At 42.0% G+C, this 14,115-nt stretch overlaps 1 protein-coding gene across 4 annotated transcripts; it reads left to right on the top strand.

The window, feature by feature from the left end:
• Positions 1–2,142: 2,142 nt before the first annotated feature.
• LOC110491432 (palmitoyltransferase ZDHHC16B) lies at positions 2,143–13,087 on the top strand. 4 transcript variants are annotated; one of them, XR_002468833.2, is made up of 11 exons: positions 2,143–2,823; positions 5,801–6,054; positions 6,378–6,641; positions 6,764–6,852; positions 6,973–7,001; positions 7,212–7,345; positions 9,007–9,044; positions 10,216–10,301; positions 11,919–12,042; positions 12,135–12,205; positions 12,283–12,450. XR_002468833.2 is itself a non-coding variant. In XM_036946286.1 (11 exons), exons 3-11 carry the CDS (start codon positions 5,809–5,811, stop codon positions 12,389–12,391), a joined length of 1,152 nt encoding a protein of 383 aa, XP_036802181.1. In that variant the 5' UTR covers positions 2,160–2,823; positions 2,954–3,082; positions 5,801–5,808; the 3' UTR covers positions 12,392–13,087. The 4 variants fall into 4 exon arrangements, 3 of the variants coding, with proteins under 3 accessions (XP_036802181.1, XP_021420551.1, XP_021420554.1); XM_036946286.1 differs by lacking the exon at positions 9,007–9,044 and adding an exon at positions 2,954–3,082 and having other exon boundaries at positions 2,160–2,823; positions 12,283–13,087; XM_021564876.2 differs by lacking the exon at positions 9,007–9,044 and having other exon boundaries at positions 2,166–2,823; positions 12,283–13,087.
• The last annotated feature ends 1,028 nt before the right edge of the window (positions 13,088–14,115 follow it).

Genomic DNA, 14,115 nt, shown 5'->3' on the forward strand with positions numbered 1-14,115 from the left:
ACTGCGCACTTTGGCGATGACCTTATTATATAGAGCCAATCCTAAATGTATTATTGATACTGTCGCATAGCTAACTAAAAGTCAGCGTTCCCCAAGAGAGGATGGCTTTCACTTCAGCAGTGATAAATTCAACTTCTTTGATCAAAAGATCATGATCATCAGAAAGCAAATTACGGACTCCTCTTTAAATCTGCGTATTTCTCCAAAGCTCAGTTGTCCTGACGCTGCACAACACTGCTGTGACCTAGGATCAAGAGAGACACTCAAGTTTTTTAATACTATATCTCTTGACACATTGATGAAAATAGTATTGGCCTCTAAACCTTCAAGCTGCATACTGGACCCTATTCCAACTAAACTACTGAAAGAGCTGCTTCCTGTGCTTGGCCCTCCTATGTTGAACATAATAAACGGCTCTCTATCCACCAGATGTGTACCAAACTCACTAAAAGTTGCAGTAACAAAGCCTCTGTTGAAAAATACAAACTGACCCAGAAAATATAAAAAACTATAAGGCTCTGCATTTGTCCTTGCGCTCCTAGATCTTAGTGCTGCTTTTGATACCATCGATCACCACATTCTTTTGGAGAGATTGGAAACCCAAATTGGTCTACACAGACAAGTTCTGTCCTTGTTTAGATCTTATCTGTCTCTGTGGATGGTTTGTCAACTGACAAATCAACTGTAAATGTAGTCGTTCCCCAAAGTTCCGTTTTTGCACCACTACTGTTTTCACTATATATTTTACCTCTTGGTGATGTCATTCGGAAACATAATGTTAACTTTCACTGCTATGCGGACGACACATAGCTGTACATTTCGATGAAACATGGTGAAGCCCCAAAATTGCCCACCCCGGAAGCTTGTGTTTCCGACATAAGGAAGTGGATGGCGTCAAATGTTTTACTTTCAAACTCGGACAAAACAGAGATACCTAGTTCTAGGTCCCAAGAAACAATGAGATCTTCTGTTGGATTGGACAATTCATCTTGATGGTTGTACAGTCGTCTCAAATAAAACTGTGAAGGACTGCGTTACTTTGGACCCTAATCTCTATTTTGACAAACATATCAAGAATATTTCAAGGACAGCTTTTTTCCATCTTCGTAACATTGCAAAAATCTCAAACTTTCTGTCCAAAAATGATTCAGAAAAATGAATCCATGCTTTTGTTACTTCTAGATTAGACTACTGCAATGCTCTACTTTCTGGCTACCTGGATAAAGCACTAAATACACTTCAATTAGTGCTAAACACGGCTGCTAGAATCTTGACAAGAACCACAAAATGTTGATCATGCCTTAGGACTACCTGGCCTGATGACTCTTTCTGTCCACAGTCCACCTGGTCGTGCTGCTGCTCCAGTTTCAACTGTTCTGCCTGCGGCTATGAAACCCTGACCTTTTCACCGGATGTGCTACCTGTCCCTGACCTGCTGTTTGGACTTGCTCTTTCTACCTCTGAATGATCGGCTATGAAAAGCCAACTGACATTTACTCTTGAGGTGCTGACCCGTTGCACCCTCTATAACCACTGTGATTATTATTATTTGACCCTGCTGGTCATCTATGAACGTTTGAAAATCTTGGCCATGTACTGTTAAAATCTGGAGAAAAAAAAACCACTTCTCTTAAGTGCAGGAACCTCATATTATTTTGATATACAGTGCCTTGTGAAAGTATTCGGCCCCCTTGAACTTTGCGACCTTTTGCCACATTTCAGGCTTCAAACATAAAGATATAAAACTGTGTCCCACTTGTTGTTGATTCTTCACAAAAAAATACAGTTTCAATCTTTATGTTTGAAGCCTGAAATGTGGCAAAAGGTCGCAAAGTTCAAGGGGGCCGAATACTTTCGCAAGGCACTGTATATTGATATATATATTTTGCAAATATTGCAGTGTGCTTGTATTAATGCAGGTCAATCAATCAATCAATCAATCAAATGTATTTATAAAGTCCTTTTTACATCAGCCGATGTCACAAAGTGCTATACAGAAACCCAGCCTAAAACCCCAAACAGCAAGCATTGCAGATGTTGAAGCACGGTGGCTAGGAAAAACTCCCTAGAATGGAAGGAACCTAGGAAGAAACCTAGAGAGGAACCAGGCTTTGAGGGGTGGCCAGTCCTCTTCTGGCTGTGCCGGGTGGAGACTATACATTGATGCTGAATGTTGTTCGTTAGAAAGAGAAAGAGAAAAAACAAAAAACAAAGTTGACGGCTTCTGACTAGTTATGACAGCAAGATCATGCCAGCAAGATCAGGCAAGTACACGCATTTGAATTTGCTGTTATGCATCTAGCTATGTTATTTCAATGTGATGTTTATACTCTTAAGTTTTAAAGAACAACAAATACCGATTTTTGATCAGAAAATAGGCATCTGCACAGATGCCGTATCTCTCTAGTCATATGACGTCTCCACTTCCTGCTTGGAGTACCAATTTTGAGACAACGCTGTTTTCTCCTCTAATAAGAAATGTTTCCAGATATAATTTATGGTACTCATTAAACATGAAAATACCAAAAGGATGGATGATGTAGCGCAGCTCGAATCAATCAACAGATTAGCAGGGAACGGTTTTTATTGACATCTTGAAATGTACAAAAAAAATTCATTTCCCAAGATCCAATGCATGTCCGAAGGGGCGCGACGTCTCGAGGATTTTTGACAGAAGAAAATAAGATAGTCTGCTTCCGCGCGCGATTTATAATGTTTTGCTCACTTTGCGAAATCTCTTGAGTTTAGCTAACATTTCACAGTTATAATGACTTGAATGTCAATGCATTTAACCTAGCTGGTCCTATTTTCTCGGAAGATAAGGTGAGTGAAATATTTTGATTATTGGAATATCAATGGTGTCAGTACTAGTAATTAGCCAGCTAGTTATCATTGCTAGCTGCTAGCGAGCCATCATAAAATGGTAATATTTTTCAATCAACACACATCTCAGATTGTAATCAAATGTCATGGAGCGGCCTGCCAGCGGAAAACTCAGCAATCAAGATTGCCAGGCTGGTGGCACCCTATCAACATTGTTTGTCGTTTGTGGTAGCCAGCGGCAACAAATATTAACATGACAGTGAGTATGCTTGTCTGTGCCTTAAAGCGGCAATCGGAGGTTGAAACAAGAAACATACTCCCCTAGTCCTGCCACCTTTTTCGGGAAAAAGGCTGAGAAATGGGTCTGGAGAAATGTTAGCTCTCAATCTCAAATTAATCAGCAGAGCTATGGACACAATGACTGAGCCATCCATGGCATCAAAATGATCGTTTTAACCACGTTGAGGCTATATAGGGTTTGTTTTCAAACATTTGAGTAATGGTTCAGGATGGGGTGCGACAGTTGAACTAAGCTCATGAGACATTTATAAGTGAAATTCTTTAATAATTGATGGGTAAATGTAATTAATTGATGTCCAAAAAATGTATGTAGTAACTGCAGATTGCCCCTTTTTAACGTTAGAGAACCCTGTAAAATGAAGACTACAAAGAAGTTAGGGCTATGTTATTTGTGCAGTCAGCACAGAGCTGCAGACATTCCAAATATTTTGAGTGTTGATGGTGTGAATGTGATCATAGAAATGTAGTACTTTAGGATGTAGAACGTACTGTTCAGTCCTGACTGCATTAACATTGTATTTTGCGGATTGTTTTCTTAATATGTGAATATGTCATTTGCATCCTTTTGGATTGTAGAATGAGGCCATTTTCTGGAGTACAATAACCCCCAAAAACAACTCCATCATCCCCTGGGCCCAGTGCTGTCAACACCGGTGTAAATGTTTACCCCGAGGACTGAATGAAGAGACAGCAATGGCACAGAGAGAGAAAAGTCTTGAGCAGAAGCAACAAACAGACTGAAGTGTCTGTTTAGAGTTGTCAGTGCAGCTTGCCAGTTGCAAGGCTTGTGCTGCACACAAATATGCTAAGCCTGTTTCAGGGACAGACAGGGCAAGGCTTTTTACCCTGGCAGAGCAGAGGAGACCATTTCTTTGCTGGGCAGATTTGGAGGTTGCCATAGAGACTGCCCTCACTGCCTTAAAGAGCTTAATTGTTGTTTTAAAACTGAGAATTAAGGGGTTAATCTGAGATTGAGGAAAAATAAGCTTTCTGATGGTGATCAGGTTTAGAGATTGATTACATGTTCACATTTTGTTCATACTGGTTTGTTCCAATATGTCACTCTGAACTCTACCTTTTGGAAATTCATGTGTAGTTAGTTGGTAGGTAGTCAACAACAGCCTGTCGATTTGGCAGGAAATCACCCCTAATCTTTTCCAGTTCCACACAGCTTTTCTATGACTGGCATGCTGCCATATGCTGATCAATGATCTCCGTAATACTGGGTGACTTCATGGTCAACTGTTAGAATGACAGAAATCTAATAATGCCATCTGCACAGGTTGTAAAGAGGGATTACATACTCTGCATATTGACAACAGGGGGGGCAGTTGTAGGCCAAACAGCTGGCCACAGTGAAGGTCCCAGCATTATAATTGATGATTAGGCCATACAAATTTAATTAAAAGTTGGAACGAATGCCTCTTAACTTTTCTGGAAATTGCACAATTTAAAGCGAAAAATGATGTCCCCAAGCCTCCAGTGAAGAGGGAAACACTTTCCCCTCAAGTTATGGCTGAACCTTGCCTAATTTAGCCTCCCAAAAGGCAAAAATATTTGGTCGCTAGATGTTGAACTAAGGTTGCTATAGTATGTTAACAAGATGGTCTACTTCGGTTTAGTTGTTCACTCGCCTCACTCAAAAAAAATAATAATCTGTAAAACATTTAACAAAATGTGTATGGCCTTAGTGTACTGGAGAGCCTAACCAATGTTTCCCCCTTATCAGTGTAACTAATACTCACTTTCATGAAATTGATGCCTCGAATAGCTGTCCACTTATTCCCCTCTTAGGAAATTCATCCTTGGGCTTTTGGTGTCTTATAAGGTTACTGGTTTTGCATACCCAAGGTCTTTCAATAGAAGGCTCGGCCACAGAACTGTATTTCTAATGAATTATTAACATTCTAAGTTTTGTGAGAGTGGACGCACTCATTACCTGATAGCCCTGTCCCATTTTCTGGACATGCATCCTCTGGTTCCATTGGAAACGGCACTCACCTGGTTTTAATTACTTTAATGCCTTGTCGTCGCTCTGTGGAGAGGAAGTCTGCGCTGAGCAGACGTCTCTCTTGATGAGCTTTTCTAGGTCTTGGAGAGCTGGTTGTTGTTTAAGCATTTAAAGGGATACTTCAGGATTTTGGCAAATACCATCTTTATGTCTCTGTGTCCAGTATGAAGGAAGATGGAGATAGTTTCGCAAGCTAATGCAGTTAGCAATTTAGCTTGTTAACATCTTCCTTCAAACTGCACGCAGAGACTTAAAAATGGTATCAACGAGTTCATCTGACTCTGGGGAAATAAAGGGCCTCATTGCAAAAAACCTGAAGTATCCCTTTAATTGAGAGATAAGATGAGGTTCTAAAGTATTTTTTTAAGGAGAGTAGAATTCCACCCTCTTTGTATTGTATACATTCTTTATTCAGACAGATTAGAATTAATGGAGGATCTTGATGAGGAGAAGAACACATTAGGAAGGGTGGATGCGGGGATTGAACCCTGGTCTCCGAAGTCGCAGTATGTGTCGAGCTGGGAGTGTCACCACTCAACCGTGGGTTGTATTTCTCAGAGTGACGCCAATGACATCATCTGCAATATGAATGACTGTACATTCCAAGTTCTTCTTTCCGGTCGTAGTAGTTTTTCCACCTGCTTCTGTGTTGTGTGTCTCTGGAAGACTGGGCCATGCGCAGCTGGAGGTGGCAGTTCTCCAGGATGATGAGCCTTTGCCTGCGCTGGTGCCGGCTGTGTCCTAAGCGAGGGGTGCGCCCCAGCAAGCCCCGGAGGAAGCTAGGAGAGCTGTGGAGCTACTGGAAGCTGCTGCTCAACTCCCTCTACTTCAACAGCCTCACCAACTCTGACACCTACCTGGACTGTGTCTTTGAACCCATCTACTGGATTGTGGACAATGTGACTCGCTGGTTTGGGGTGGTAAGTCAATAGATCACCTTTCTGATACATTTGAGTCATTTAACAGATGCTCTTATCCAGAGCAACTTTCAGGAACAGTTAGGGTCAAGTGCCTTAAAGGGCACGTCAACAGATTTTTCACCTAGTTGGTTTGGGAATTCAAACCAGCAACCTTTCGGTTACTGGCCCAACGCTCTTAACTGCTAGACTATCTGCTGCCCTGTCTGTAGATGTACAGTCAAATAGCTTTGTTTTAATGTAGTTAATTAAATATAGGAAAGTTAATTCAATATCCCATGTTTGGTTACATTAACCTTTTTGCTCTTCCATTTTTTTTCCCACAGTTTTTTCGCCTTTCACGCTCCCTCATGAGTTGTTCCCTCTGTCCGTGTCCTCCTCTCCTCTGTTCCCAGGTATTTGTGTGCCTGGTGATTGCCCTCACCAGCTCTGTGGTGGTCATTGTCTACCTGTGCCTGTTGCCTGTTATCCTCAACACCTACCCACTGCTGTGGATCATCTGGCACCTCACCTATGGCCACTGGGTCCTCATGATGGTCCTCTTCCACTACTACAAGGCCACCACCACCTCCCCTGGACACCCACCACAGGTGAGGTGCCTGCTCTAATGCCTGCAGAAAATCGGTTTTGTGAAGACACAGGCAATAAGAAGTTTTAGGTGTAGTTGTGAAATAATGGTCTTCTATTTCCCTTTTTTTGGTTTGTTTCTCAGGTTAAAAGTGATACACCGTCAGTGACCATCTGTAAGAAATGCATCGTCCCCAAACCAGCCAGGACTCACCACTGCAGCATCTGCAATACGTAAGTTAAGGACTCTCTGTCAGTCGTTAGATGATGTCATCAAGAAATACAAAACCTCTACTGGATAGCTCTAGTCCATGGCGCAGGTCAATCACAATGAGTGACTTTCTTTCATTCCAGGTGTATTCTGAAGATGGATCACCACTGTCGTATCCTTTCTATCGAGACCCACAAACAGTCATCAACATCTCATCTGTCAGATTCCTTTTTTTGTGTAATCTTTTTATTTGAATTTAATACATGTTAAAACCCAAGGGGGGGACAGTCATTCAATTGAATAATCTCTCGCGTTCCAAAATGTTTTATTTTTGTTAGATCTGCCTCATTTACATTGACCTTAACTTGCCTTGTGACGCCAGCTTGGCTCAACAACTGTGTGGGCCACTTCAACCACCGCTACTTCTTCTCCTTCTGCCTGTACATGACCATGGGCTGCATGTACTGCAGCGTCAGCTGCAAAGACATGTTCATAGAGGCTTACAACGCTGTCGAGGTGAGGGAGATTGTCAGCTTCTTAGAGGTTCTAGAAGGCTTGACATTTTGACTTTCAAAGCGTATTCGGAGTACTGCCCTCCGCGTAAATCATGCCTTGTTATTGACATGTGGACCAAACACCCTGATTGAGTGAGGCCGCTTGGTTCATGACTGTTTGGATAGAGTCTGGCATGTCTTTGCCACATTTTTCCTTCTCTTATGTTAGGTGAGGCGTGGGCTTGTCGTATAGGTAAGCGAAAGGCCATACATTCTGAGCATGGAGTCAAGTTGAGCTGCCGCAAGTTTAGCTAAAGAGGCAAAAAACAGCAGCCAAGCAAAGCTGGCTAACGGAGCTCCAAGGGAGCTTTGGAATGTAGGAATCAAAGACATCAGATGAAACATTAACAGCAATTAAATACACTTGTTTCTTGTCAAGTCCACTGAGAAGGCTCATGGATGTTTGTCTAATGCAATTTAAAGTCTCCGGGATCAAGATCAATTACTGTTTTGACACCAGTCCACCATGGTAAGATGGGAGTTTATATAGTAACAGATTCTATGGCTCTTAGGCAACACCTCACTGTTTTAGATTTTAAAAATGCTTCCATCGCTGTGTGACAAATTCTCTCTAGCTACAGAGGTATCATGATAATAACCCATAACCAGTCTAGTCAATAGTTTCTCACTATTATGAGTTCTGATTTAGCTAGTCAACAGCACTAACTTATCTCCTGCATTTGGCTGTTGTCCCCCAATTGGCATTTTATTCCCTATATGTTGCACTACTTTTGACCAGAGCATTGTGGGCCCTGGTCAAAAGTAGTGCACTACATATGGAAAAGGGTGCGATTTGGGATGTAACCAGTGTGTGTATTGACATTGATCCATTAGCAGTGTGAATGGGGAGCCACAGAGGGAGCCAGTGATAAGAGTAGGCGACAGATTGCTTCTCAGTCTGGCCATGTAGTACAAAAGATTCTTGAAATCACAGCACTTTTCCAAAAGCATCTTAAGGCTGTTTGGGAAACCGGGCCCTGGTGTGTTGACCAAAATTAAAACTGCAGATTAATTTGGAGAGGGTTACAGATTGACAGACTGCAAAGGTCCACTGGGCAACACTGGGTCCCACTGTCAATTAACAATCAACATTTGACAACAATTAGGCAATCGTCTCCATGTGTAGAATGGGGCCTTCTATGTGCCCAGTGAGACTGCAGCTCTCTCCTCAAGCCAGGCAAAGTCCCATGTGATTGGTAGTTAGTTCTAGGTCCCTTGGCTATATGATTGGCTACAGACTTGGCATCTAGAGTTTTGTTGATTTGCCACTAGTTGCATTCTGAGGACTGTGGATGTGCTCCTTTGTTAACCCAGCTACTGTTTGTGATTAGGCTTTTTGTGGTTGGTGGTTTAACCTAGAGGTCGACCGATTAATCGGAATGGCCGATTTCAAGTTTTCATAACAATCAGAAATCGGTATTTTTGGGCGCCGATTTTATTTTTTTACACCTTTATTTAATCTTTATTTAACTAGGCAAGTCAGTTATGAACACATTCTTATTTTCAATGACGGCCTAGGAACGGTGGGTTAACCTTGTCAGCTCGGGGGATCCAATCTGCAACCTTACAGTTAACTAGTCCAACGCAATAACGACCTGCCTCTCTCTCGTTGCACTCCACAAGGAGACTGACTGCCTGTTACGCAAATGCAGTAAGCCAAGGTAAGTTGCTAGCTAGCATTAAACATATCTTGCAAAAAACAATCAATCATAATCACTAGTTAACTACACATGGTTGATGATATTACTAGATATTATCAACGTGTCCTGTGTTGCATATAATCTGACTAAGCATACAAGTATCTGACTGAGCGGTGGTAGGCAGAAGCAGGCGCGTAAACATTCATTCAAACAGCACTTTCGTGCGTTTTGCCAGCAGCTCTTCGTTGTGCGTCAAGCATTGCGCTGTTTATGACTTCAAACCTATCAACTCCCGAGATGAGGCTGGTGTGACCGAAGTGAAATGGCTGGCTAGTTAGCTCACGCTAATAGCGTTTCAAACTTCACTCGCTCTGAACCTTGGGGTGGTTGTTTCCCTTGCTCTGCATGGGTAACGCTGCTTCGATGTGGTGGCTGTTGTCGTTGTGTTGCTGGTTCGAGCCCAGGGAGGAGCGAGGAGAGGGACGGAAGCTGTACTGTTACACTGGCAATACTAAAGTGCCTATAAGAACATCCAATCGTCAAAGGTTAATGAAATACAAATGGTATAGAGGGAAATAGGGCAATAATAACTACAACCTAAAACTTCTTGCCTGGGAATATTGAAGACTCATGTTAAAAGGAACCACCAGCTTTCATATGTTCTCATGTTCTGAGCAAGGAACTGAAACGTTAGCTTTCTTACATAGCACATATTGCACTTTTACGTTCTTCTCCAACACTTTGTTTTTCCATTATTTAAACCAATGCATTATTTACTTGAGGCTAAATTGATTTTATTGATGTATTATATTAAGTTAAAATAAGTGTTAATTCAGTATTGTTGTAATTGTCATTATTACAAAAAAAAACATTTTAAAAACTGTCCGATTAATCGGTATCAGCTTTTTTGGTCCTCCAATAATCGGTATCGGCGTTAAAATCATAATCGGTCGACCTCTAGTTTAACACTGTGGAATACCCATTGGTATCACATTTACTAATTGAACTGCAACTCGAGTGAGGCCATTCTACACATTTTAAAGTGTGTTTCTAGCTTAAACGGTGTAGGAGTAGTAGTGTGCTTAAGTAGAAGGTTGAAAATTTAAGCTGGGGTTTTTTGCTGTGCAAGCCCCACAATTAAACTGATTTTCATGTAGGGTCTTTACATTGTTTGGTTTTGCGTTCTTTCTAGAGCTACTATCAGACCCCACCAGCACTGTTTTCCTTCAGGGAAAAGATGGTTCACAATGGTGTCATTTTCATTTGGGTGCTGACAAGGTGAGACAAATTTGTATCCGCTAAAAGTTTTGGGTTTTATAGTAGATAGTCAACTGTTTTGTTGTGGTGAACTGCTATGGCTGTTCTGTGTGTTCTCAAATAGACCTCATCTTGAGTTGTATTCAGTACAGTCGTGGTCAAAAGTTTTGAATTGCATATTAATTTTCACTAAGTCTGCTGCCTCGGTGTCTTTAGATATGTCAGATGTTACTATGGAATACTGAAGTATAATTACAAGCATTTCATAAGTGTCAAAGGCTTTTATTGACAATTACATGAAGTTGATGCAAAGAGTCAATATTTGCAGTGTTGACCGTTCTTTTTCAAGACCTCTGCAATCCGCCCTGGCATGCAATCCGCCCATGCTTGCAATTTGTCAGAATTTGTGGGTTTTTGATTGTCCACCCGCCTCTTGAGGATTGACCACAAGTTCTCAATGGGATTAAGATCTGGGGAGTTTCCTGGCCATGGACCCAAAATATCGATGTTTTGTTCCCCGAGCCACTTAGTTATCACTTGCCTCATTGCAAGGTGCTCCATCATGCTGGAAAAGGCATTGTTCGTCACCAAACTGTTCCTGGATGATTGGGAGAAGTTGCTCTCGGAGGATGTGTTGGTACCATTCTTAATTCATGGCTGTGTTCTTAGGCAAAATTGTGAGTGAGCCCACTCCCTTGGCTGAGAAGCAACCCCACACATGAATGGTCTCAGGATGCTTTACTTTTGGCATGACACAGGACTGATGGTAGTCGTGGCCACGCTCACCTTCTCCTCGGATGCCCCAAACATTCGGAAAGAGGATTATCAGAGAAAATGACTTTACCCCAGTCCTCAGCAGTCTAATCCATGTACCTTTTGCAGAATATCAGTCTGTCCCTGATGTTTTTCCTGGAGAGAAGTGGCTTCTTTGCTGCCCTTCTTGACACCAGGCCATCCTCCAAAAGTCTTTGCCTCACTGTGTGTGAAGATGCACTCACACCTGCCTGCTGCCATTCCTGAGCAAGCTCTGTACTGGTGGTGCCGCGATCCTGCAGCTGAATCAACTTTAGGAGACGGCCCTGGCACTTGCTGGACTTTCTTTGGCGCCCTGAAGTCTTCTTCACAACAATTGAACCGCTCTCCTTGAAGTTCTTGATGATCTGATAAAGGGTTGATTTAGGTGCAATCTTAGTGGTAGCAATACCTGACTGCACGTGTTTCCTTGCAGGTAACCATAGTTGACAGAGGAAGAACAATGATTCCAAGCACCACCCTCCTTTTGAAGCTTCCAGTCTGTTATTTGAACTCAATCAGCATGACAGAGTGATCTCCAGCCTTGTCCTCATCAACACTCACACCTGAGTTAACGAGAGAATCACTGACATGTCGTCAGCTGGTCCTTTTGTGGCAGGGCTGAAATGCAGTGGAAATGTTTTTTGGGGGGATTCAGTTCATTTGCATGGCAGATGGACTTTGCAATTAATTTGATCACTCATTGTAACATTCTGGAGTATATGCAAATTGCCATCATACAAATTGAGGCAGCAGACTTTGAAATTCAATATTTGTCATTCTCAACTTTTGGCCACGACTGTACAATTGACAGATGGTCATGATCGCTGTTTGTATGCCCTGCAGTTCGGTGGCAGTTGCTCTGGGAGGTCTGACCCTGTGGCATGCTATCCTCATCACTCGAGGAGAGACCAGTGTGGAGAGACACATCAACAAGAAAGAAATCAGACGTTTAAAGGAGAAAGGAAAGGTGAGGCTTATTGGACTCTGTGGGTTTACCAAAATATCAACATGGTGTACCAGTTCGGAATTAGTGAGTAAAGCCTGTTTCTCTTTTGTAAGGTGTTCCGAAATCCATACCACTATGGGAAAATAAACAATTGGAAAGTTTTGTTTGGTGTGGAGGAGACGAGGTAAGCCTTGTTTTTAGTCTGTTGTGAAACATACATGATTGTTCTTACAGAGTTGGTTTGTCTTCCTCTTCCCACAGTCACTGGTTGACCAGAGTCCTCCTGCCGTCTAGCCACGTTCCCCATGAAGATGGACTGATATGGGAATGCCCTCGGGCTCTCACCAGAAGAGACCCTATGACCATTTAACCTCCCACTACTCGCTGCTGGACAGTTTCTCATCTCCACTTTATGGGCCATAATCACTGCTATAGCCCTGGCCCCTGGATGGTGGGGTAGACAGAATACTTATTTTAGCCTCTGAGGAGTGGACTATTTGGTGTTGATTGTGGCCCATGAGTCCAGGGACCTTAATCGGACCGCCAGTCACTGTCATGTGAACTGATGGTCCTGTCTTTTAATAGTCTCCTTGTCTTGTGGACTGACTGTTTTTGTACTGTTAGGTATGTTGTCCAAAGTTGATGTGAAGTGTCTGCTTTTTAATTGTATTGAAGTCACAGAAGAAGCAGTTTGGACTTTTTCAGTGCCAAAGAACAGCTTTCCACCAAAGGCTAGGTTCGAGCTAGATAACCACATGCCTTGGCCATTGTCCAACTATGGGTGAGTAGTCTGGAGACTTTGACAGAATTACATAAACAATATTACTATTCAGGCTCCAGTTAGATTATGGTGCTCATGTTACTGAGCAGTGCCCCTGTCAATATTAGGAATTGTCAAAACATTGCTATGTGCCTTGTTATGTTAAATCTTTAACCTGTTTTCTATTTGTTAATTATCAGGCACTAATGCAAAGTACAGTAATGTATTTTCTACTGTTATCCAACCTCTCCCACATTGATTTCCCCACTAAAAAGTTGCGTGTACACTACACGATTTTGGTCACGATAGCTGTCCCGGTCAAGTTTTTGAGATCGGTATTTTCAAACATGGGTTTTACTTTATCGGCACAACATCTGCAATGATCTTGTAGTGTGAAATGTGCAACAAGTTTTGAGAATGGTGATAAGCAATAGCCAATGAGAGCTCGCCAGTGAGATGACGTTTCGCATCACACAGAATGTGTAGGTGCTCGAGCCGGAGCCATGAATACTATTAGTACGCGTTTGTACATCCCTTTAACCAAAGCGGTAAGTCGTTACAGCTCTGAAGTTCACAAGCAATGTTATTAAATTCAAAATGTTGGCTAGATATTTCAACTCTGTATGGCAAGCGTGAAAGTTTTAAAATAGAGCCGCACACTCTAGGAGCTCAGATGCAAAACTATTTATGTCCAACGTTTCGACAGACAAGCTGTTTTCATCAGGGTATAATGACAAACACTGCGAGATGACTCATTTATATAGTGTCAAAAGACACAGGTCTGTAATCATGGACAGTTGTGGCCTGATATCATTGGTTAATTATATTAAAATAGCATACAAATACAATTTGGCTACAGCGTGAAGGTCTGACTGAAAACGTTTGAGGCTGTTGAGACAGCTCGTTGTAGCTACATTAAATCTAATAACTTTTTTTGCGTGGTATCTAGAATCCTCACAAACAAGTGAATTATCTTGTAGTGTTTAACCCCTGTCTGTACCACATCGTTTAGTGCGCACCACTATGTTGGCAAGACAACTACAGGAAAGAGGTTATTTAACCTCTACGGAATCAGTGTCCTCCCCCGGGGGATGGTTGCGCTAACGTGATGAGCAGAAAGATTAACAAGAATTTAAGTTAACTGCAATGTCCAATTTACAGTAGCTACTAGTGAAATAATACCATGCTATTGTTGAGGAGAGTGCACAGCTAGGCACTTGAAAATATATCAATAAACCAATTAAGCACATTTGGGCAGACTTGATACATTGGATCAGTCTAAAACTTTGCAGAGACTGGCAAATCTAAATTGCACCTAAACTGGAATAATACAT

The sequence above is a fragment of the Oncorhynchus mykiss genome, chromosome 16 (assembly GCF_013265735.2).
Source record: "Oncorhynchus mykiss isolate Arlee chromosome 16, USDA_OmykA_1.1, whole genome shotgun sequence".
Classification (NCBI taxonomy): Eukaryota; Metazoa; Chordata; class Actinopteri; order Salmoniformes; family Salmonidae; genus Oncorhynchus; species Oncorhynchus mykiss.